Below are 26,472 nucleotides of genomic sequence, written 5' to 3' on the forward strand. Positions count from 1 at the left end.
AGTTCTAGAGGAAAATTATTACTTCACTTATTTTTGCATACTGATTAAAAGTTATGATCTTAAGGAATGCATAGAAGGCTTGTGATAAGCAATATGATTTGAACCACTCATGATACTGCTGTAGAAATGTCTCACTACTGCTGAATATGGCAGAGTTATTAATCTTTCTTGACAAGGGGCCAGTGGGTTTCAAGTTGGTTTCGGTGTCTATTTTCTACTGCACTAAAATTCCCATGTTCTTTATCTGACCTAACATCCCTTCCGACTGGAGGGCCTAGGATGCTTCAATTGACACTGCAGCCTGCAGGACAGAGGGACACTGAGTATGGTACTTCTCCTGTGCCCTGTCTGAGATTGCAGGTTTTCTTACTCTAAGCCAGCCCTTGTGCTCACATGTGCTCCTTGGGGTGTGGAAGTGCTTATCCCAGGACAATCACCTCCCTTGCTTATTAGCTTTATCAAATCCCTAGAGCTTCACCTACCCCACAGGTCCAGCAGTTCTTCAGACCTCTGGTACATGACAAGCCAGAGGTGGAAAGGGCAGCAGAGGCTACTAACAACTGCAGATAGCAGCGAGTCCCTAGGTATCCTAGGCTGTTGGATACTACTCTACCCTCATTGTATCAATATTTAAGAATTTCATTATTATTCGATGTCATGTACATTTAGAGTTACTGCTCTTCTATAATATCAGTATGTCACAAATCACTGTCAGGGGGATATTGAACAGATAAAAGAAACTGGAATTCCTTGAGTCATTGCAAGGAACAGCATTTAAAATCAGAAATTATATGGAGTGTCAGTCTTATTAATGAAAGAACAACTGAAGCTTTATTCCTACTCATTTATCTGTTTACTTTTTGGGGTGTTTTTTTTTTTGGTGGTGCTTTCAATATATCTTCCAACTAATGTCTTCATCAAACACTCAAATGCTACTCTATTAAGTTTTGAGTATTTTTTTCCTTACCTTATACCCAGGTACCTGTCACTTTGCTGTTTTTACAGCTAAAATTAAACTCTGCAAGCAGATACAAGAATCTTTACTCTTGAAGGTGGTAATAAAGTTCCATATTGTGCATAAAAGTCAATACTGTATTTTTTAGATAGTTAAAGCAGTTAGTTAAATAAGAATGTGAATAGAGAAGAAAGCGTGAAAAGATCCTTGATTTGTTGTTTACTATCCTCACTAATGGATATCTGTAACTTGATTTAGCAGGTAATGAGCAAGTGTTTTCAAATCAAATAATTCATCTGAATTAGAACATTCCTCAGACACTGTGAGTTTTGACATAGTGGTGACACTTTAATTAAACTCCTAAGAGGGACATGTTCATCCAGAGAAAACATTTTAAACACACTAGACTATGGATAGTGTAAATCTGGTTACATCTGTGGGCAGACTTCTGTTGTGTGTATGCTGTCTGCCCTTGGGACACAGGTGACAGAACTAAGGTCCTGAAAAAGAGATTTACAGTGCTGCTTGCCTATTATTAAAAAAACGGTAATTTTTAAATTGAAGTTCTGGTACGGGTCATTAATTTCTGGCTTCGAGTGTTTCTGCCACATGGAGTGGTGGTGTGCCGCCCACAGTGGGGCTCCACAGGGCTGCCTGGCTGTGACAGTGTGGTGCAATGGGGGCTTCTCTTCTGTCTCTGCAGAAGCAGGGGGCAAGAAGCTGCGGAGCACCGTCCAGAGGAGCACCGAGACAGGGCTGGCTGTGGAGATGAGGAACTGGATGACCCGTCAGGCCAGCCGGGAGTCGACGGATGGGAGCATGAACAGCTACAGCTCTGAGGGAAAGTAAGCAGCAGTTATAACTGTGGTACCTGATGTTTCTGCATGAAACTGGCAGTTAGACAAAAGTGCAGTGAGACCTGTAGGTCATGTTCAGTCAGAATTCACTTCATAAGCTACTGTCATTGATGGACCAAGCCTAAGTCTTCCCCTGTGACCAAAAGAGTCCCCCCTTGTTGGTGAAGGAAGGATGAGGATCATTTCTGCTGTACCATGAGAAAGGCATGTGGTGGGTCAGGGCATCAGCATAAGGTGGGCAGGAGGGGAAGCAGGTGCAGTGCACTGGATGAAAGACAGAAAAGGGCAGGTTCTTTTATGAAAAGTCCATGTATATGTCTGTGCTTTGCAGAGCAGAGCATTTCCAGACCATTTCCAGGTGTCATTCACTGGGCTCAAGAGATTTTCAAAGATTCTACTAATTAATCCTAAAGAAATGATCTGGGCAGAAATATGAGGCTGTCGTGTATCATGCTTTTCATAAAAGCCCAAGTTAAAGACTTCTGAGTGATATGTCCAAGACATTGCACCAAAAAATCTTATTGTGGATAAATTTATTACTGATATTCACAGCACTGGATGATATAACTATACTGGATGATACACCACCTACACTAGATGATCTATGTATATCTTATACATCCAATTTGGTGTACTATATGTACTTGAGATGGTCATGTATTTATGGTTGGTCATTACAAATCTCATTAGTTCTCGTTGCCTTGTAATGCATCACAGATAATTTATGGCAAGAATGTGAATTTTAAGTTACTTTAGTAATTTGCCACAATGAATTTCTGTTCCATTATTGAGTGGATGTCATTTCCAAAGACATTTTTAACAAAATGTTTGTAATGAATGATGATTTTAAAAGGTGATTTTAAAAAATAATGACCAGTATTCACTCTAATGTAATAATTTTGCTGGATGCATTTGACATTCAGCCATTGAGTTCACGTTGACTGAGAAACAGCAATTTTACCTTCATGTAACTAAATTACTGGCAAGGGTCTTACTGAACTGGTCTCATATGAATACTACAATAATTAATAATGGTCTTTAATATATTGGGAAAAGAGACAATGAGGGAAAAATATTAATGTGGAAATTAGATACAGTGAGGATTAGTGCTTCCTTCACCTGATTGTTCATGCTGGAGGTTGTTAAACATTGTGAAGTTCTGAAAATTATAGTAATTGTTTGTAATCTTGTCAGTGTAAGTGCCTTGTGAGCTGTAGCACCAAAACCATAAAGTGCAAATCATCTAGAAAACAAAAAAGGACAAATACAAGTGTATTTTTTTGTTGTTGTTGTTGCCTTTTTTTTTAGTTTGATCTTCCCTGGTGTGAGGTTGGCTGCAGACAGCCAGTTCAGTGATTTTCTGGATGGACTTGGTCCTGCCCAGCTTGTAGGACGACAGACTTTGGCAACACCATCAATGGGTAAGCATTTATGTCCTATAGGTAGGATATAACTTACTGGGTCTGGTAATTAGAACATAAGAGATTATCTAGGTTCTAAGTTGTTATATACAGATTTCCCCTGTGGTTTTGAACAACTCAGTTAAGACCAAAACTATAACCTCAGTCAAAGCCGAATGTAATTGTGGATGCTTAAGGCACTGAAAGGGGTTTTGAAAAATTCACTATTTTATCTCTTCAGTTTGCCATCTTTAAAATGTGTCTAATGAGACCAATTCCTTCTCTGAATCACTTGATAATATTGAATAAAAAAGAGAATCTAGGTGTACAGTATTTGTTGTTATTGTGGTCACAGACTTTTATATTCACAAGTGATCTTTTCGTACCTTGTCGTATACTAGAGGCATGGTGAAGAGATTTCAGGCATTTTTACAGAGCTGCTTTGTACTAATTACTTTGCTACCTTTTTAATCTGAAATGGTTAAGACAAAAAAATGTTAATTTGAAGTGATAGGGGCATGGGAAATGGGAGACAAGATGTTACTGCAGGGGTTTTTAACTGTTTACTAATGTAAATAGCAGTGAAGAGGATAAGTATTAAATTATCTAGTATGTTAATATCCAGATCATACTTACTGGTGGGTTGCAGATGATACAAGCCATTAAATACTCATCCTAGAAATTCCCATAGTTTTTAATTTATTTAGGTATTTCTGAATTACAATGCCAGGATTTCTTTTTGCTGTCTAGGAGATATCCAGGTGGGAATGATGGACAAGAAAGGACAACTGGAAGTAGAAATAATTCGAGCCCGTGGCCTTGTTGTAAAACCAGGTTCAAAGACACTGCCAGGTAAAGAATAAAAATTGCAGCAGCATAATCCAGCAAAGCCCCAGTTTCTGGGGCTTTACTGTTCAACTTAGGTAAACTCCTTGCAAATTCACTTAGCAGATTACAGTATGGTAAACTGAAATGCATAATGTATTGAAATGGCATACAAAAAAACCAACACTACTTCAAGAGGAAAGAAAATCAGACTGGTATCTGGGCTATGAGAAGACTCAGAAGTATTTTAGTAATAGCAAATGCGTCCTTGGTTATGGCATAGAAAGTAAGGTACATAATGAAGAGGTACATAAGATCTTAGGAATGAAAAGGGAATCAACAAGAGCTACGGAATAGCTACCCACTGGAAAAGTAGACCAGTATTTGATACTTGCTCCTTATTTTATAATCTGATGTCCTATAACACTATCTGAAAAGGGCAATATAATCATATTTTTAGCAAGCTCTTCTGCTAAAATAGAAATTGTGTCAGAATCTTTTCTTCACTCATTTTCACCTTGTAGATAATTTTAAATTATTAACAATTTGGAGCATTGATCCAAATCTCACCAAAGTCAGTGCAAGTCATTCATTTACTTAACAAACAGGCCTATTTTGCATACTATACAGTATAGGGATGCTATATATAGGAATATGTGATTTTTTTTCCAGGTCAGAATCTGAATTGTTTTATGATAAGAGAGATACAAAAAGATGTAAAGAAAAAATTGTACCAGGGAGAAAAGTAAAGAAAATGCATGAATGCTTTGCATGTGGATAAGAGTTAACATTGCTTATGAAGATTTGTTTGCATAAGTTACATATTCTTTAAAAGGCAGCTTTTATCATATGGTGATAGAACAGTGAATCTGCTATGCAAAAAGATCTCCACTTCTTCTTTAATTATTGTTCTTTATTTTCTTTCTTCTAAGCACCATATGTAAAGGTGTATCTATTAGAAAATGGAGTCTGCATAGCCAAAAAGAAAACAAAGGTAGCAAGAAAAACGCTGGAACCACTTTATCAGCAACTTCTATCATTTGAAGAAAGTCCCCAAGGAAAAGTTTTACAGGTAATTTTCATCAAAATTCTTCTGAATCTGAAAACATCACCTGCACAGTTTTCACTGAATGAATTTCAAACTTCTTTCCGTTATTCATTTGGCAAGTTCTGCTATTTGAAATGCTTGTTGAGCAGATAAATCCCACAGTGATAACTGCTGATGTGAGCAGAAAGTGCTGAGCAAAAGTTGTAGATTATTATGCTTCTACTATACATATGGGTTCCATCTCTCACTAGACTTTCTTTAGTGTCATGGGTAACTGCTGTGTTACTGCCAGGTCATCTCTGCAGCTGCATCATGATTAGTGTGCACAGAACTAAACTATGTCAGATGTCAGATACATCTTTCCTTACTATAATTAAATAAGCAGAGACTGAAGTTCTCATAATTTTTGCTGATCTTTTTCTATTGTGTTTCCTTTGCTAACAGATAATTGTTTGGGGAGACTATGGACGTATGGACCACAAATCCTTTATGGGAGTGGCACAGATACTTTTAGATGAACTGGACCTGTCCAACATGGTGATTGGGTGGTTCAAACTGTTCCCTCCTTCTTCCCTAGTAGACCCAACTTTAGCTCCTCTCACTAGAAGAGCTTCCCAATCATCTCTTGAAAGTTCAACAGGACCTTCGTATGCTCGCTCATAGCAGCTGTGAAACTGTTGTCATAGCAACCAGCGTTACAAAAAAATAAAATTACAGGTCGCAAACCCTGGTAACACTGCATGCTTAATGTTGTGTCTTCTGAGCCTGTTTCTAGGGCTGCAACGCGATCCTGTGTTCTCAAGGAAGTTGCACACATTGTGCCCTATGGAAGGCCCTCAGGTGAAGGACTGAAGTCATGAGGAACTGATAGGTTTGAAGTTCAGGGACACTCAGTTTTGGTCCAATCAGAAGCCATGGACTAAACTAAAAGAATCAATCTGTTTCATGCAACAAAAGTCCTTTCAATGGCATATCTGTTTTGTTGCTCCCATTTCTTTATTTATCTGCCCTCCCCTCCTAAGGCTTGGTTATGCCACAGAAATGGAGTTACTCTCCCATGAAGCCATGTTACAAGTGAGTGGATTAGCAGACATTGGAAGAAAAGAAGAATGTAAGGATGCTGGAGAAGTCGACTGTTGTTTGAGACAGTTGCTTGAGATCTGAAAACTCTTCATACTGAAAAGGTTCAACACTTAGAGTGGTGGGCTTCATACCTCCAGCTATAGATACAGTGAAACCCCAGATATGATGGACTCTAAAAAATAAAGTTCTGTGGATATACTGTACTGTATGAAATTAAAGAAACTTTTTTGCATGGACACAGATTTAGCTGAACACTTAAATTATTTTCTTGGGGCTGCAACTTGCAAAAAAAAAAAAAAAAAGAAAAAATCAGCCATTTTCAACAATTTATATTATTTTTAAAAATAAATTTCACTAGTGCATGGTTTTAAAGGGAAGAGAATGCAGCAGGGTGATACAAAGACACACCACGTTTATCATTCTTTAAACCAGTCATGGTCTGTATTTTTGCAGACGTATATTAAAAATAAAAAAAAAATTTCTAGCAAATATTTAAAATTCTGTTTATGTGACAAGAAATAAGTGTAATATATTAAATTTATTTAAATGTAAAAGGTACAAGCCTTGTAAAGTTCAACATACTGTGCAAATTGTATACTTCTTTTACCTCCTCCTTTCTCTATCTCTCCTCCCAGTCTCCTGTCTTCCTTTGGCTCTTTTTCCCCTCTACCTCCCAGGATGATCATCATATTCTAAAATGCCTACCTTTTGACTTACTTGTTAGTCTCTTATGCCCCATTTGGTTCAGGGTTGCAGATTGCTCTGCATTTATGAATTATTTGAGAAAAATATTGTTTAAGAACTTTTTTTTTTTTTCAAGCATGTTGAAAAGGATTTTGCAACATGGCTTGGGAGTACATTAATGTAATTCAGCATGTATTTGATAAAGAAGATATTTGAACTTTTTGCAATTTATTGTACAGTGCATGGTAACTTATTTTCATTTTTTCTCACCTTCAAATTAAATTCTGCAGCAAAATACTGGAATCATGTGGCCATTGTAAGATGTCTTCAATAAATTTGTTTTCAGCACCAGCATCTTTCATTCAAAGGTTGAACTATCATTTCTTGAAGGTTTTTGAAGAGATGAAAAATGAAGTACCTGGTTGATCTTTAGGAAATAAATTTAAACACTTTTATTTGCACTAAACCAAGTTAATTGCTACATTTTTGCAATTGCGAAAGCAACAAAGGTTACTAATTTGTACAGTTCTGTTGTAAAGTTCAGATTTCACAAGCTACATTTGTGTTGCAAATGACGTAATTAGGGAATATCAATCTGGAAAATATTGGTCTTTGGTTCATAAAATAGCCTTAAAGAAAGATTATCAGTACCACTCTGACAGATGTTTGACATTATTACCAAAACCCTCACTGCAGTCAATGGATCTTCAAAAACCTGGTTTTTGCAGCAGACAGTAACTACCGTTGGGTGGTGCTGCAAGTTCAAGCTTCTCATTAAATTACATTATTTGCAGGGAATGTAACTGGCTAACATTTAATAACAAAATATCCTTTTTTTTTTTTTTCTGGGTCTTTGTATGCCTTTAATACCTATTTAAGGTCAAATGTTGAAACCTTGCAATAATTTTTTGAAATATACATTACATTTACCTGTAAGGCCACACAGGATTATTCTGATTTTATTTGAAAATCTATTGAACTTTCCCATTAAGAAATTGTGCATGCCTCATACAAGGGCAAAAGTAATAACAGTATCACTTAAAATGCCTTTTACTTTGTGCAATATCATATAAATCAAGATTGTGTCTTGTCTTCAGAGTTTATATAATGGATTATTGTTAAGTTAATGGACAGACTGGTAAAATTATATTTATTGAAATAATTTAGACACCTGTCTACCAGCAGCAAATAAATACTACTAACATGCAGTCTACAGTATCCCCTAGGATATTAAACAAAAATATGTACTGTGAGATGTGCTCACACATTCTTGTATGCATAGTCCTATATAAATTATTTCAAATTTTAAAATCAAGGACATGACGCATGGAAGGTTTGTACATACTTGTCATTATGCAGTATTTATTTTAAAAAAATTAATGTATTTTTTTTTAATTTTCACACATCTGCAACTTTACTTATGGTTTAGTCATGTAAATAGCACTATTCCAGTGGTCACTGCTGTCTTGTACATAGTGCGTTTTAAAAAGTTAAAAGGAATTACAGTTGGGGGGACAAAAAATGGGCAGATTAGGCCTGTAATAAACACCAACTAATGTAAATCAAACTCATTCTGGTGATGGTATTTAACACTTTAAATAAAACATTTTCTTTACAGACTTGTGTGGCAGTGCTTTGTTGCTTCTCTCTCAGATGGTCAGCATCATCCTTTGGTGGAGTTCATGGCAGACAACACATAAGCAAGCTCTTCGTGTAACAGTGCTGCAAGTGAATTGCCATTTTTAAGGCAGTATGTTCACTGCCAGAGGTTTTCAGACTGTGTGTGCAGAGGCTGGGGAGCAGTGGGAGGCTGGATTTGCCTGTCCCCCAGCCAGGCTCTGCACTCTGGCCATGCTGAGACAGGCATGCAGCCTGAGGGCTGAAGCTGGCTCTAAGGACATGCTCAAACTCTGATATAACCAGCACCCTAAATGTGCTGTGACTGTGAAGTGCTACCACCAGCAATGCCATCCAGTTAGATGTCCGGAACATAAATTTGTAAGCTTCCGCCCCATCCCTAGTATTAGCAGCCCGTTTTTTAATGAGCCAGGCACAAATGAAGACAGAGTACCCAGCTGGAAGCGGTGGCTGCTGGTTCTCATGCGTCCTATGCAGCAGAGAGTGGGCAATGGTCTGTTAAAAAATTCTACATCACTCTAATTGTGGGGTTTTTCTTTGTGCCTCTTCTGCGAGTCTTCAAGGCTTAACTAGTGAGATGCTCTTGCCATGATGAGGGTGAGTGTGTGGGGCCAGCACATGCTAACCAGCACACTGCTGCATTCTCGCAGCCTGCCGCTACTGTCAGATAGTTGTTCATAACTGTGTAACTAATTAAAATGTGTTTTTATATAGAAGGCTAAATACCAATGCTTTCATATGACATAAAAGTTAACAAAGCATTAGATATCACAGCTTCATAACAAAGTTAGGTAATGCTGTGGGGGAGCTTAGAGCGATTTGTATTTGTTTCTTTAGCTCATATGTCTGTGCACTTCTCACCTCCCTCTCACCCAAACAGCCAAGAGCAGACACCAAAGCTGCAGGTCTCATAATCTTCCAACTGTGACTACCCTTTCTGTCTCTTTCTTGTTAAATATTTACAGTGAGCTTTTACCAGCTATGCAAGAAAGAAGATGCACATTTTTCCTGGCAAGAACACCCCACATTTAGGACAGATTAATGGAAGCTAGCTTTAGCTGGCACAAATGAAGCTCTAGGCTACTAATACCAAAGATAAACTAACTTCCAGAATTATTGTCTTCATACCTACCTATTTTAGGTATCTTTTTTTGATGAGATGAATGACTCTGGGAAGATCAGATTCTTTCTCCCTGCTGACCATAGAGGCAGAAAGGAATGACTGCCTTGGATTGAATGTCTAACTTCACAGCAGCTAAGCTTAGGAGAAGCAGACCCATTCTCAACAGGAGAATAAGAACAAAAACTCCATGGTCCTTCATTAGCAAGTCCTATCTGAACTGCTTGTATAATTACCAGGTCTGAGGGCAGCAGTTAGCTGATGACTGATGAGGGAAGAAATAGCTGGGAATTAATTTCCCAAATCTGACACTGCCATGTCAGGTCACTCCTCAGCCTAGCCCTGGGGAGAAAGAGTAGCAGCCATACTAATTAAACCATAGGGCATTAATGCCCCAAAAATATATTTGTCATGAGGTCACACAGAAAGAAAAGAGCATCCTAGATCTGCAGAAAGAGCATGACATAGGACTAAGGAAAAGTTTGTCATAAAAGCCTGTCCTATGTGGCTGTTCCTGCAATTAAGAAAAGTTTATTAAGTGCCATCCAAAATGTAGGTATTGCTGAACTAGTGCTGGCATGAAGACAGGATGGGTGAGTGACACTGGACCTGGATGACATTAGCTTTGTGGGCATGGAGGTTTAGGATACCTCAGTGAGGTGGGAGCAGGTTTGCACCGGTAGACTGTTTTGAGGGTAAAACTCAAGAGCAGTAGCTGAGTTTGCTTGGCTTATTCATATTGAAGAAAAGAAGGCTGGGGGGTGACCTCTTTGTAGTATACCTCCTTAAAGGAGGCTGCAGGTGCAGAGGTGCTGATCTCCTCTTGGGTGACCATTGATAGGACATGAGGGAATGAAGCTGCATTGGGGGAAGTTCAAATTAGGCATTAGGAAAAGGTTCTTCACTGAGAGGGTGGTCGGTCACTGGAATAAGCTCCTCAGGTAAGTGGTTATGGCACCAAGTCAGGGTTCAAGTTGCATCTGGACAATGCTCTTAGTCATATGGTTTAGTTTTAGGTAGGAGCAGGGAATTGAAGTCGATGCTTCATATGGGTCCCTTCCAACTCGAGGTACTGTATTATTCTAAGATTTCTCTGGAAAGCTGTTAGCAGGTCTAGTGTAAGATTTGTTAGCCAAAGTCTTTCTGTCTAGATGCAGTTTTGGTAAGGTAGAGATCAGTGGTTTAAAGTTGATATTTGTATTAAGGTAACACCATTCACTGAAAGGAAAACAAAATAAAATGCCACCACTTACTATGCCAAAACTCAAGCGGTAGGTCCTGCTATGCAAATAGTGCATCTGATGCATGAAGAAAAGACCAGTACTACACTTGCCTGTGCATGTCAACCTAGTTTGAATGCTAGTAGGGGCCAAAATTATTATCCCCTTGATGAGAATAAAAAGCGGATTTAGAGAAGACTGAAGGATGAAGCAGGAATGTGAAATTATTAAAGTAACAATGGGCAGATATTTTATTGATCCCTTGTTTTGTGTTGGTTAATTAGCACTTTAGCTGCAGCATTCTGGCAGACAGCTCCCTGAAGATGAGGAAGAGTCATTTATAATGAGAATGCTCCTGCATGGGAAGCAACTCAGTTAAGATGCTTGGGGACATTTCAAGTACCTTCTTTCAGTCTACTACACACTGGAAATGACACAAAAAATTTCCTTATGTAGCAGTTTCTCAGTCCGTATTCTGATTCCATACCAACTTCCAAGCTGTGATTTTCCATTTCAGAATGTGAACTCAAGACCTGCTTATTCTCAGATCTGCTAACTTAGACTTTCAGAAGCCTTAGCTACCATCTGCCATGTGCCTGAGGCATCAGTACACATATTTAGACAGCCACATGCATGAATAAATGAGTCCTGCCCTTCACTGTGTTTTGGCTTACTAAGCCCAACTACCTGGATGCCAGCAGCTCTGGCTGCCTAGGAACGGCCCTGTTTAATATGGCACTTTGTCAATAGGTAACTTTATTCTTCACTAGCAAACATACAAGTGTTGGAGAAAAGACAGTTTTTATATGTCCTGATGCACTTTGGCCATTAAAAAAAAAAAAAGAGAGAGCTAAGAAGAGTACATCTCAGGGTGAGCCAAGAAGTGTTTGGGTCATATGAAAGGAACCATGAGCCAGGTGCTAGACAAGGAAATGTTGAGTATGTAGATACAGAGGTGGCATGTTCCTGATAGCACCTGAAAGAACGTTAAACCAAAAAAAACGCCCACCCTGTTGGCAAAGCTCTCAACTCTGAAAGTTTCAGTAAGATGAAAAGATAGAAAGATGAACATTAGAATCCCCATTAACAACAGTCCTTCCTTATCCAAGATTTCTTGGTTTTAGTTAGCACAGTGAAGTATCAGTAAAGATCACAGCATCTGTACAGCTGTAGGGCTAGTTTTCTTTAGTTGCACACTTAGGTAACTAAGAACATATTTTTATATGGTAATTATTTTCATTACCTGCTTAGGCATAGTTTTTACTTCCTTGTTTTCTTTCAGAATAATCTGTAAACTGAGAGCAGGAACACGCTGCCTCCCTGTGACCTTTCCACATCGAGTATGTGTCTGGTTTAATACTTAAAATGTGAGCAGACGCCTTAGGCAACAGATTCAGAATAATGGCATATAGTTTTCTTCGTCCCTCACTCAGCAGCTTTGCTTTCTTAGCCAGTGCTGATTAACAAACTCCATTGTGACAGCTGAGTGTCAATGCAGTTCAGCAAGCCACACTTACAGCCAGAGATGGATACTCAGGCTGTATTTAGACATCTAATTTAGGTGAAACTCAAAGGGCCAAAATTAAGAGCCTATTTAATTGCACTCAATGGAAAGAGACAGGAGGCCCTCCAGGGTAATTCTAATTTAGGATTCTCTGGTAAGCCGTTTTGAGCACCTTTCACTATCAGCTGCATAGGAGGCATAAGGCAGTTCAGCTTCCAAGGTAGCCCATGCAAACAGCTCCCAAAACAACAATGCCACCCTCTGGATAAGGCATAAAGAAATAACCAGTGCTTATTCCGTTCCATATTTTCTGCTCCCAGAAAATGTCAGGGGAAGTGTCTCTCCTGAGACCTGAATTACAGTGAATTGGAATGCTGTGAAGGCAAAAAATGGGAAAGGAAAAGGTACCTGCTGAAGCTTCTCCATCCTCTTATGCAAACCTCAGGACTTTGGGCTAACACTGTGGCTGACCTTGGCCTTGGTGACAAACCATGGGATGAGGATTGCCCATAGTTCTATTCTCAGCTACTTGAGTTTCATTTGCAGACAAACAAGATGCAACCTGGCCACTAGAACACTGTGATAGCATTGTCCTGTTGTCCCTGCCCTGGTTCACTTTGCAGGCATGGAGGCCCAGTAACATGGCTTGCTTTGCATCCATACACCTGAAGTCTCTTCCTTTCTCCCTTCCCTTCCTCTCCTCAAATAAGACTGCCTCTCCCGAACTTGTGGGAATGAGGGCTAACCTATTCTGTTCCAAAAGCATTTCCTGGGAGAGTGCTATCTGTTATAGAATCATCATAGAATGAATCATAGAATGGTTTGGGTTGGAAGGGACCTTAAAATCGTCCAGTTCCAATCTCCCTGCCATGGGCAGGAGCACCTCCCACTAGTCCAGGCTGCTCAAAGCCCCATCCAACCTGGCCTAGAACACTTCCAGGGATGGGGCAGCCACAGCTTCTCTGGGCAACCTGTGCCAGTGCCTCACCACCTTCATAGTGAAGATTTTTTCTCCTAATATCTAATCTAAATTTACCCTTATTCAGCTTAAAGCCAATACTCCTTGTACTCTCACTACATGTCCTTATAAAAAGCCTTATTCCAGATTTCTTGTAGGCTTCCTTTAGGTATTGGAAGGCTGTTATAAGGTCTCCCCTGAGCCTTATCTTCTTCAGGCGGAACAAGTTCAGCTCCCTCAGCCTGTACTAAAACCAAGGCTGGGCTGTCGTGCTTTAAACCCAGGCAGCACCCGAGTACCACGCAGCTGCTTGCTCACCCCCTCCCTTCCCCACCCAGGTTGGGAAGGGTAATCAAAAGAATGTAAAACCCACGGCTTGAGATAAGAACAGTTTAATAATTCAAATAAAATACAACACAATAATAATAACAAGAAGGAAAAAGAAGAAGAAGGAAATGAAGAGGAAAAAGAAGGAAATGAAGAAGAAGAAGAAGGGAAAGAAGTAGAAGGGAAAAAAAGAAGATGAAGAAGAAGGAAAAAAAAAGAAGGAAAAAGAGAGGAAGAAGAAGAAGAGGAAAAGAAGAGGAAGAGGAAAAGAAGAAGAAGAGGAAAAGAAGAAGAAGAAGAAGAGGAAAAGAAGAAGAAGAAGAGAAAGAGGAGAAGAAGAAGAGGAAAGAAGAAGAAGGAGAAGGAGAAGAAGATGGAGAAGGAGAAGAAGAAGGAGAAGGAGAAGAAGAAGGAGAAGGAGAAGAAGAAGAACGAGAAGAAGGAGAAGGAGAAGAAGAACGAGAAAAAGAAGAAGAAAAGAAGGAGAAGAAGAAGAAAAAAAGAAGAAGGAGAAGAAGAAGAAAAAAGGAGAAAGAGAAGAAGAAGAAAAGGAGGAGAAGAAGAAAAGAAGGAGGAGAAGAAGAAGAGCATCAACAACAATTAGAAGAAGGGAAATAACAAGGAGAGAGAAAAAACTAAAAGGGGATAGGGAACAGGAACCCCACAATAAACACAAGTGGTGCAAAACACAATTGCTCACCACCTGTCAACTGATGCCCATACCATCCCCAAGCAGCGATGAGTCCCTTCTGTGTAACTCCCCCCAAGTTATATACTAAACATGTTTTGTGGTATGGAAGTCCCTGTGGCTATTTTGGGTCAGATGTCCTCTCTCTGCTTTTCCTGGCTTCTTTTCTCCCTCCTCACTGGCAGGGCATCAGGGACTGAAAAGTCCTTGATCAGGGTAAGTATTACTTAGCAACAACTAAATCATTATGTTATGTTGTGCTGTGTTATCGGCATTACTCTCAGACTAAAGACAAAACACAGCACTGCACCAGAAAGAAAATTAACTCTATCCCAGCTGAAACCAGGAAAGTAATAGCACAGTATGCATCGTACAAGGCAGGGGTTCAGGGTATCACCTGTCCTTGCTTACAGATGCAGCCTGACCACCTTTGCATTCAAGGATGCAGAACCAGATGGGAACTCAAAGTAGATGAGCAAAGGCTAGATCTGTCCTTTCTAAAGTGGCAACACAGCATAGAATCATAGAATCATAGAATAGTTAGGGTTGGAAAGGACCTCAAGATCATCTAGTTCCAACCCCCCTGCCATGGACAGGGACACCTCACGCTAAACCATCCCACACAAGGCTTCATCCAACTTGGCCTTGAACGCTGCCAGGGATGGAGCACTCACAACCTCCCTGGGCAACCGATTCCAGTGTCTCACCACCCTAACAGGAAAGAATTTCCTCCTTATATCCAATCTAAACTTCCCCTGTTTAAGTTTTAACCCGTTACCCCTTGTCCTGTCACTACAGTCCCTAATGAAGAGTCCCTCCCCAGCATCCCTATAGGCCCCCTTCAGGTACTGGAAGGCTGCTATGAGGTCTCCACGCAGCCTCCTCTTCTCCAGGCTGAAAAGCCCCAACTTCCTCAGCCTGTCTTCATACGGGAGGTGCTCCAGTCCCCTGATCATCCTTGTGGCCCTCCTCTGGACTTGTTCCAACAGTTCCATGTCCTTTTTATGTTGAGGACACCAGAACTGCACACAATACTCCAGGTGAGGTCTCACGAGAGCAGAGTAGAGGGGCAGGATCACCTCCTTCGCCCTGCTGGTCACACTCCTTTTGATGCAGCCCAGGATACGGTTGTCTTTCTGGGCTGCGAGCGCACACTGCCGGCTCATGTTCATTTTCTTATCGACCAGCACCCCCAAGTCCTTCTCTGCAGGGCCGCTCTGAATCTCTTAAGCATCTTTCTTGCCAGCTTTGAAGCCTGTTCCTTTACTCCATGTGGTCTTCAATAAACGCTTAAATAAATGCAGATTTGTTAAGGGAGAAATAGTGAAGTCAAACAAAAATTCCAGGCATGAAAAGCTATTGTAAGACAGCCAGGCTCCTAGGCACTGTGAGTAAAACTGGCATTTTTTGCCCCAGCCATTCAAGGACCAATTCTCCTCTGCCCCAGGAAGGCCAAGCTACATGGAGTTTAAAGAAATATCTGGGTGGTACTGAAGAGCCACAATGTGCTGGTGCCACCACAGGGGAGATGGGAGGGGTGGGAGCTGCAAGGGGGTACTAGGAAGGGCCACAGCACCTACCCTGCCCTCCTTCAGCAGGAAAGATAAGAGCCAGCCAGCTTGCTGAGGAGCTGCTTCAGGAAAAATAAGCAGCAGTCTCTACCTTCCACTTTCCCAGAGGTTTGCTGTTCTGGCCCATTATTTACTTTGCTCAAGTTGGTCCTACTTGTACAATTATTCAAAAAGAGAGGTGCCTCACAGCCAATTAATCACAATTAACAAAGATAATATGAATGAACCTAAGAAAGTAATTAAAGCCTGAGGAAAGGGGGAAGAAAAAACCCCACAAACCTACTAAAGAAATTAATTAATTCCTTTCCATCCCTCTTGCTGCAACCAGGATGTTGTCTTGTCAAGTTCATCACCTGTGATATTGTTATATAGCGATTTCAACAGGTAAAAGAAATAAACATGCATATAGCTGGTTTTTTTCTATTAAAGAACCATCATTGACCTCAATATTCCAGTTGCTCCTAACTGATTTTTGGAAGGGATGCAGTTAGCTCGGTTTCAAGACTGAAGCTGGTCTTCAAGAACCAGAGGCAATTATAAGATCTCTTGGTGGGACAGGTTAACCCACTCCCATCTACCAAGGAATTTGAAGCATTTATGAGGGGTACTTGATAAACCAAGGTGAAATGCCAGGCTGGGATCCAGGATGGTGACTGCCATGGTCTTCAAGGCTAGCTGTAGATGTTGATGTGCAGTCTTTAAGGGTGCCAAATAACAGTGAAATGAGATGGCATAAAGATCATGCTTATGAGTCTCCAGTTGACATCCTCTTTCTTTCTCAAGTTCCCTAACACCCAAATGTGGTTTTGCCTTTTATTTTACAATCCTTAGGTTGGGCAGAGAAGAGATTCAGAGCAGACCTGCGGAGAAGAACTTGGGGGTGCTGGTCGATGAGAAAATGAACATGAGCCGGCTGCAGTGTGCGCTCGCAACCCAGAAAGCCAACCGTATCCTGGGCTGCATCAAAAGGAGCGTGACCAGCAGGTCGAAGGAGGTGATCCTGCCCCTCTACTCTGCTCTCGTGAGACCTCACCTGGAGTACTGTGTGCAGTTCTGGTGTCCTCAACATAAAAAGGGCATGGAAATGTTGGAACAAGTTCAGATAAGGGCCATGAGGATGATCAGGGGACTGGAGCACCTCCCGTATGAAGACAGGCTGAGGAAGTTGGGGCTGTTCAGCCTGGAGAAGAGAAGGCTGCGTGGGGACCTCATAGCAGCCTTCCAGTATCTGAAAGGGGGCCTATAGGGATGCTGGGGAGGGACTCTTCATTAGGGACTGCAGTGGTAAGGACAAGGGTTAACAGTTTCAAACTTAAACAGGGGAAGTTTAGATTGGATATAAGGAGGAAATTCTTTCCTGTGAGGGTGGTGAGGCACTGGAATGGGCTGCCCAGGGAAGCTGTGAATGCTCCATCCCTGGCAGTGTTCAAGGTCAGGTTGGACAGAGCATTGGGTGGCATGGTTTAGTGTGAGGTGTCCCTGCCCATGGCAGGGGGGTTGGACCTAGATGATCTTGAGGTCCTTTCCAACCCTAACTATTCTATGACTCTATGATTCTATCCTATTATTTGCTGAGCACATGTATCCAGGTCATAAGTGCTAATACAGCTTGAGTTTTTCAAGACAAATTCTTCTCTGAGAAAAAAAAGAATGTGTTTTCTTGGGTAGAGGCCAAGAAGAAAATGGCAAATTGGAAGGAAACAGCTCACAATTCATGCAGAAAAGGAAAGTTAAGGAATAAGTGCCTGCCTTGCAAGGCTCCACAATGGGCCATTGTCAAATGATGCCAAATCCCATACATCATCTCCCCTGGAAGTGAACAAAAATGAATTTGTTTTAAGAACTATTACCCAAAACTCCACAGGGGCAGAAGAAGCTGGAAGAAGCTGCAATACAGTCATCTCCCACAGAGCCTATGCTGGAACTTTCTTTTGTTGGGAGAGAAGCTAAAGTCAGCCTGGAGGAACCGCTTACTGGGAATGTGAGACCACACAGGCCCCTGGAGATCTTCAGTGATGATGGGTACAGCTGGGTTAGATGGTGATCGGCATGTGGCCAGGGCTGGGTTTTTAGAAGTGCTTAGATGTCTCACTAAAAATGAAAATGCAGGTACCAATAATGACTAGTGAAATGGTGGTGAGGAGAAGCTGGAAGGCATCCTAGGTTCTCAAATGATATGGAGGCACCACGAACTGTGGGACAAGACCTGCCCTCTAATTATTGCTCCAGTCAGCACTGAATTTTGTTATACACAGCAATCCTTTTCAGTGCAGTGTTCAAAAAGTCCGCTCTCCCAAGTGCTCCACTCCCCTGGCAGACTGGGACTCCCCAGGGCAAGTAAATAAACTACCCATTGGTATCTGCATAGAAAAGGGCACGTTATCTCTCCCTGATGGATGTTCCTATGAGAAGGTACTGTCCCATCTTTTGCTTGTAATGACACTGGACAGATTTTGCAGTCATTGATCCCCGTTAGAGGTTAGGCTCTCCTGCCCTGGTACTGGGCTCTATTCACTGCTGCACAATTTACATAGGTTGCATGAATACCTAATCTGGAATTATGCATGCTTGTGTGTTACAGCGTTAACTTTACTACCACCTCCCCTAGTTCCTTATACTGTCTTACAGTGCCTTCATTTACGTACTAAAGCTCCCATGGTACTAAAACTTGAGGGTGCTCTGCTGTCTGGCAAGTCTCTAGGAATAGGATTCATCTCACCTAATTTCAGAGGTCAGCCAGGTGGATGTGTGTATGTAAGTGGTTCATTCTGTTCTCTCTGTACAGACAGTGGAAATGGTACTTTTAGAACTCAATTTATCTGACATTTTAGATGTCTTCTTTAAGATGGAAATGAATCATAGCTTAACTGTACCTATTCTTGTTACTGACTATAAAGGGAATAGCTTAGATGTACAGCTAGTCCACTGAATCCTAGTATCTAGCTCTTGCTATTGACTCAGATGGTCTTTTGACTGAAGCTGCTTACATGGCTCAGGCACAGGAGCTTGCTGTGGCATCCAGTCCAAAGCCACTGGATACCTACTGAGTGCTGCAGGATTGCTGCTGAAATAATCTCAGTGGTCAGAGGGTAAGATGTGCCTTGAGCTAACCCAGCAGATACTTCTGAAATTGTAGGGGTTCAAGAGCTTTTTCTGGGGTGCAGAGAAAGAGTCCTCTCCCAAAGACAGAAGGCTGCAGTCTTTCTCTTCTCTCTGCCTCAGCTGTATTGCTCAGTCTTCCACCTTCAGCATGAACCCCAGAGGCTCGAAAGTGAGATTGAATTTCCTCTTACCCCTGAAAATATTCCACACTCAAATCTTGCTGAGAAGAGAAGGGCCCCCAAGAACCAGCTCTGAGTCATGTGATGGACAAGGGACTTACTTTCCCAGTCTCTGTGAAATTGCACAGCTGGGTACCCAAGGCAGAGGCAGAAGAACGTATGGGAGTGCTGGTTATGCTGGGGGATTAGACATGCCTGGGTTCTGATCCAAGATCTGAGAAACTTTTCTGTTTTGGTTTTAAACAACTGCTGAATAAAATACACATCATCATCCCTGGATAGAGACTGTCCACCTCTCACAGACAACCTCTTTCAACACACAGGAACAGGCTTCAACCCCTTTCTTTTTCTCTGCTGCAGACTAAACCCCGTGTCTTCACCATGCTTTCTTTAAGTGACATGGCCTTCACACATGAGCAGTCTGTATCTGTCGTCTGAATGAATACCTCTTCTTTTAATCTCCCCAAATCTTCCAGTTTCTCCTTTCCTGTACTATCAACTATTATTTTAATCTTAAAATCATACAATTTTATCCCCCTGATGCATGTTAACTCCAGTTGAATTGGATGATATTCAGCAGGAAAACCTGAGTGATAGTTACTATTCACTCACCTACTCAGAAACCCCCTTCCCTTTTCCAGAGTGTCGGGCTATATGCTTGAGAAGGAAAGCTATCAGAAGGAAACCAATTTGGAGAAGAGATGGAAAATAGAAGTAAAGCCATGATACTATCTGACATGTCTAGAGTATATTAATGAAGTTTCTGACCTGGTTTTATTTTGAATCTACTGCCCGATGGGCTTCTACTTCTGAAAGAACTACTCAAGCTCTGTATGCAATAGACATGGAGAACACTTGAAAATGAGTCAAAACACCTAAGTTGTCACCCCACATACAGAAATAGTGAAGAGAATGCTATCACTTCAGCCAAGGCCTCCTGACACTGTTGTCCACTTACCATTCCAACAGCAGCATGTGTCCTGCATCTGAAGGAAATGTCCTAACAGTAGAAAAATGGGTCCAGAAGAGGCTCACAAGATGCAAAGATGTGCAGCCTGATTACATACACATAGCATACACATCAGCTGGGCCAGGTTTCCCCTCTTGTTCCAGTAACATCAGTGAGACCTGTGGCTGGGGAAGGTGCTGATACGGCACAAACTGGCAGACCCAGGCTGGAAGGACATGGGCTGTATTATGGTACTGTGCTAACAGGGATTTGGCTTGTGTAAGGACTTCAGAAATCACTTTTGCATTTGCAGATTGAGCCTGATTTTAGTGGACCAGTATCGTAACGCAGACCCTAGCCTAAACCATCATGTATGACATCGGTTGAGAAAAAAGTGAACATGTAAGAAAGGTTTCTTTGTGAGTCCTATGGACACCAAGAGAACAGTCAAGTCCAAGGAGGTGACAGCACCATGCTAACACAGAGGAGGAGCTCCAGAGGTGTGCAACCGAATAGACACTTGAAGAAATCAAGCCATAATACACTGAAGGAAACACACTATCTGGATTTCCTGAAGTTCTTTTTATGCCAACAACTCCTAGGCTTCCCTTCCAAATTTTCACAGCTGGTCTACTCAGGAACAAAACTGCTAATAGGTAGGTCTCCAGCCCGTAGAGAAGGCTTAGCAAGACCAAAGGTATTTAACACTTTCCAATGATGAAATGTCATCCTTTTTTTTCTTTTTCTTAAACACAGGACCATTATCAGTTAGTGATACAATTAATCCACAGACATGGTGCCTTCAGCAGCATTTTAAGCCTTTCAAGTCTGAATGTTGTACTGAAAGATATCCTCCAGCATGACAGGAGACTGGTAGCTTCATAAAAGAATTTCAGGCAGGGGTTCTGTGGCCTATATATACCCATCCCTTCTCACAGTCATGTCTTTTCCCTTGCACTCAGAGGAAGAGGAAATGGTCATGGTGCCCAAAACAGATGTGTGCAGGTACTGTGTTGGTATGTCTGTGTTTGTAAACAGCAGAGATAATTGTTACCTTGGAGAGCAGATTTGTGCAGGCTTATTTTTATCTTATCTCTAAAGCAGCTGTAATTAAGCCAAATGCTGTTATTTCTACTTATGCTTCTCTCTCTGGCCATCTCCTGGCTTTGTTATCAATTGTCAGTTGAACTGGCACTGGTTATTTAACTTCCACCTTATTTTGAACCCTAGCTTGTAGAAAAGATGTTGCTTGAAGGAAGGAACTGGAACTTGCCGGTTAGCTTCTGTGATTTCAGTACAAGCTGAGGACACAGAAAACCAGACCAGGAATTGTACTTTCTTTTTTAAAACAACTTATTGTTTAAACTTGAGGAGCCCACCCTGGAGATGTCTGTCTCAGATCCTTATTTCATCAAAGTCAACAACAAAATTCCTGTTGACTGATGCATTTAAAACTGTACCCAGTGGACTTCTGTCCATTGACTTTTAAGGATTTGTCACTTGGGAATGGAAAAAAGTATGCAAAGTTGTTTTTTTTTATTTGGTGACTGTTAAGATGAGCAACACAAAAAGACACTTTCTTGAATGTTTTCCTTCTAGCAAAACTGTCGCTGCTGCTAAAACTTATCTTTAAGGTTTAGCAGAGAAAAGAAAACTGGAGTTGGTGCCAGTCAGGGTGAATAGAGGAGGGTCCAGATTCAGCAGTAGTGTAGTATCAGTTTGCTGGCTCCACTCCAGAGTCCAAACAGCCACGCTGAAACATGCTTTTGGTTTAGGGCAGTGCACTGTAAAGTATTTCCATAAAAGTTTTATTACCTGCTAATAAACCGGTGTTGACAACAGCTGTTGAGTGTAATATATTACCTCTACTAAAACGCTGGATTTCTCCAGAATTTTACAAAGGTAACCAAAGCGTTAAGCTGAGAGGGTCTGATTTCCAGGCTGGTTGGGGACAGAGCCACCAAAAGAAGCAGTCAGCTGGGGGTGACTGATGGAAGGAAGATCTGCAGCCTCTGCTCTGAGTCACTATGGATGGGCCCTGCAAAGCCCCAGGAAATTGATGGGAGATAACAGGCTTGCCTTGTGCACTGAAGAATGGCAGGAAACCAAAACATAAAAGGTTTTATCTCCATTAAAACCTCCCATTTCCTATGCTAAAAGTTTGCTCCATACAATAAATTCCAATTTTGATGGTGCTCTGAATCTTTCTGCTTTCCTGGGCCCAGGAAAAGGGAAGTGGAAAGCTAGCAAGTACAGTTTGTTCCCTGTTAATTGTTCTGAAGGCTCTGCCTCACCTGTGGAGAGAGGGTTTAGGTTCTTCTGCTCATCCTTGCAGAAAATATTTCTACTGGAGGATTAATTTACTCCACTGCAGATCACAGCACACTCAAAGGGAAGCTTGTGCTCGAAGGTGCTTGTGCTGTTACCGGCATACAACAGCAGACTCATGGGCTGGCAGCAGCCTCTCCTGGCTACAGCACGCATGACCCTTGCCTGCTTGGCTGCCTGTCTATGGCAGCTTCAGCAGTCACACTCCCAGGCACATGATGTGCAGGACTATTCTACCTTTCGCTGATGTTCAAAATTATGTTTATGCATCTACTGTATTTGACAGACAGCAGTCAGACATATGCATGCGCAGGCACAGAGAAGACACCAGTGTACAAACAGATATGGAGTGAAATTAATTTGTTCAGCACCCTGTCTTGACACCCTCTTCCATCCTCCGGCTCTGATGGCACTTTTCCCTTCAGTAGATATAAGATCCATCACTGTCCCACTTAGGCTTGTTATGTTGCCACTAGGCTACATGGCCTTATATTTTGACCTTTTTCTTAGAAAAGAATCCCGCGTTAACACTATTAAAGGAATCAATATTTATAAATGATGATCATGAAATCATTAAAGTAAAATAAAAAGAGGCATGACAAACAAGAGAAACTTCTACAGTCTGCTCACATTGCGTTGCTTTCTGCTCAGTTATTCATCTCACATCCAGAGAAAGCTAAATCCAAAGATCTGCAAACCGCTGATATTAAGATGCTGCAGATGATTTGCAAGCACTGGCCTCTGCTAATTGCAGCAACCAATTTTGCTTATAAGCAATGTCTCCCTAGCCTATTAGGCAAGAGTGACTGCCTACAACACACATGCAGTAGTGGAATGGATTTCTGCTATGGTTTTATTTTCCAAGGGTTTGGGGATCGAAAACCTCAGAAATGCAGTCATAGTATGGACATTCAATATTTAACCTGTTTCAGACTGTATCTGTCCATCATTTAGCCAAGCAACATCGGTCACTGCTTGGCTGAATTTATCTCAAATGCTCAGAAGAAATATGGCAAATCACTACTTTCATCACTGAAGATTGCAAGAGTATTTCTACTGACTATGCAAGGCAGGGGTTGTCCCTTTGTCATCTTGTTTACATAACTAAAACTGATTTCACAAACTCTTGTCTCGGAAAACACTGAACTGAAGTTACTGGGACACAGTTAGGGCTGGCTTGGTAGCCCTGGGCAGTAAAATCTTCCTTTTACCACTAAAGCAGCATTAATGCAAGCTGTCTCTGGGTGCTGGTGGACTTTAAACTACTCACATTATTTACAGAAAATATCTCAGGAGCAGTGTTGAACTAAAACCCTGGGCCCAGACCTCCTGAATACAACAGAAATCGATTCAGACTGTGGCTATGGTGAGTTTTGTAGGAACTGCATGCATTCATAAATTGTTAAGCATGAGACAAGAAAAATGAGATTTTTGGATGCTATACAATAGCCATATAAAGTACTGTCCACATATCTCCTTAGTACCAAGAATATCTTTAATAATGTTAACAAAACTAATAGCAAGTCAGAAAGGGTAAACTTCAGCTGAAGAAACCAAAGCTCTGTGTCATGAGTGAGGGATAACTGGTTGACTTCTCTGTTAACGGAGAACTAATTCTGTGTGGATAGACTGTGAGAGGTTTCAGAGGTTTCAAACGTGATTGATGTGGTGCCTGTAACTGGAAGGACTGTACTCAGTGACCCTTTCTGGGGGCCTGCCTTTCACAGACTTCTTGCAAAATTACGCAATCGTCACTGAAATCATACCTAAGTACACTAAACACATTCCTCTGCATCTCAGTTCCCAGTTTAGAAAAAAATAAAGTACAATACTGTCACATCTCAGAGCACAGAGCATTTCTCTGTACCTCGCTTTCATGCTTAAACGGTGATTCCCGAAACAGAATCCAATTAAATATTGCCATACATGTTTATTCTACCCCTTTTCCCCTCTCACTCTTTCACTGATACAATAGGTCCTAAGGCTGATGTTAGCAAACTGGTATTGGTGGGGGAGTTTCCAGCACCTTGAGTGCCTCTCTAGAGGAATATGATGTTCATGTTGAACAATATTCACCTGGGGTCATCCTTTGCTAACATGCTCTTGTACCTTTGTTCTTTCTTCACTGGTCTTGCAAGCATTGAAAGCTTGATGTTTTGTACAAATTTACAGTAAATGGTGCCTTACTTTTATGTCGGATGCTACTTCTTGTTCTCTTTGTTACCCCTAAACCCAGTGCTCTCCAGCTCCAACTCCAGCTATGTATTTTCTTAACTGACCATTAGAGAACTGTTTATAGCTAGAGGGTCTCTGGTGGTAGCCTCTTATCATCCCTTGACCCTGCTCCTCTACGCGTCCTGTGTTCTTACTTCTCAAGACGTCTGCCATTGCACCAGGTCTGCATTTCTCTGCACTACATCCTAATGTTGGAGTGGCAGATATCTCATTCGGTGCAGAGCAACAGCTTGTTACTGCCTGGTAGCCACCTAAAGCTAGGGCTCTCTCACACAAAATGAAATATATTAGCCATAGACAACTGAATAATTAGAGAACTTACTGTCACAGCTAAACCAAGTAAACCAGAACAGCAGGCAGGTCAGGGAGAGCTCAGACAGGGCAAACCTGACCAGCCACAGTCCTGAGGTTTTGCAGACTCATATCAAAGCTTATGGCCTGTTGTTAATGCTAGCAGTACTGTAGTACAGGACTACACAAACAGTCCCCTGATGTTCCAGTGCTGTGGTCAAGAGACATTCTTCCTGCGTCAGTGAAAGCAAAGCAACAGCAACAGCAGAAGCAGATGTGATTTTTTTTCTCTGTTGAAACAGTGTGACCAACATTATGCTCAGAAACTGCCTCTGCTGTAAATATTGAAGACCAAAATAATGCCAGGGTAAAAGGACCCTGTGAAGGCTCTGGACACCATAAAATCTGTAGGTAAATCTCTGCATAACCTATAGGAAGCAGATAACTTGGGAAAAAAACCCTCAAGCCTACAAAGTCCCGAGGCACCAAGCCTTCAGTTTGCAAGAGCTGGCTCCGTATCCTCTCCTCCCATGTTTATAAATCATGATCTCCAGCTTTGCTAAGTGAGCTGTGAAAACAAAAAATGCTATAAAACAAACTGGAGGAAAACGGTTCCTCCAAAATATAGCTCTGAACAGCCTAAAGCCATGGTTTATCTTTTATGCCTACATTTTATGTAAAATATGTCTGGCTTAAGGAATTACTTTTGCCAGTCTCCTCCAGGGCTGTGAGAGCATCCTGTGCTTGGCACTGAGGTGGTGGTAGACAGGCACTGGCATGCAGGAGGCTTTGTGGGGCAGCAGGAAGTGACTGGCACAGCTGGAAGGTCTTCTTCATGCTGGTGGGAAGGTTTCTGCGTAACACAGACTTTTGTCCTGTAGGCAGGGGACAGCCTCTTGTAATATTGTGTATTATACATTTACATAACAAAAATGAAAGAATGTAATAGCTGAATACATGATATCCTGGTTTTAATAGGAAGGAAGACCACAGCTATGCTGTGCAGCCAAACATGTTCTGCAGCCAGACCAAAAATGTGAAGATTGCCTCTCTTTGCCAGCTATTGTGTTTTAAAGCAAGGGGACAACGATTTACAATCCCCACCCGGATCTGTTAAAGCTTGTCTTCCTACAGTGTCAGGGTCAGATGAAATGCAACACTTCCATAACTGGTGTTTCTCCATAGACCATGCAAAACATCTGAAACCAAGTACTTGTCACTGTAATGCTTGCCATACCCTACCTTTGACTCATCCAAGACAGATCTGTATCTCCCACCACAGTAGTCATAGCTATCAGCAGAGACATTTCTTAAGTTCCTCTCATTGTGTTATTTGTCAGGCTCAACCATTAAGGAATCATTAGCAGACAAATGCTACTCAAATCATGTTCCAGTGCCACTGGAAGGGCTTACTTCAACTGCTACCTATACTGCTGTATTTTTATGTTTAGATTAAGAACTGTGCCATACAGAAGTTACTTGGCTTTCTTTAAACTTAAATCTATGTTTT

At 41.4% G+C, this 26,472-nt stretch overlaps 1 protein-coding gene across 30 annotated transcripts in view; it reads left to right on the forward strand.

Annotated features, from left to right (window-relative positions):
- The window catches only part of RIMS2 (regulating synaptic membrane exocytosis 2), a 452,506-nt gene extending 444,039 nt beyond the window's left edge, over positions 1 to 8,467 (forward strand). For all 30 annotated transcript variants that reach the window (XM_065668760.1, XM_065668769.1, XM_065668765.1 and 27 more), the window contains 5 exons: positions 1,659 to 1,800; positions 3,121 to 3,233; positions 3,963 to 4,064; positions 4,970 to 5,109; positions 5,530 to 8,467. In XM_065668760.1, the coding sequence (XP_065524832.1) occupies positions 1,659 to 1,800; positions 3,121 to 3,233; positions 3,963 to 4,064; positions 4,970 to 5,109; positions 5,530 to 5,748 (716 nt within the window). In that variant the 3' untranslated portion in view covers positions 5,749 to 8,467. The remainder of the gene's footprint in view (positions 1 to 1,658; positions 1,801 to 3,120; positions 3,234 to 3,962; positions 4,065 to 4,969; positions 5,110 to 5,529) is intronic.
- The last annotated feature ends 18,005 nt before the right edge of the window (positions 8,468 to 26,472 follow it).

This window comes from Lathamus discolor, chromosome 2 (assembly GCF_037157495.1).
Source record: "Lathamus discolor isolate bLatDis1 chromosome 2, bLatDis1.hap1, whole genome shotgun sequence".
NCBI classification, from domain to species: domain Eukaryota; kingdom Metazoa; phylum Chordata; class Aves; order Psittaciformes; family Psittacidae; genus Lathamus; species Lathamus discolor.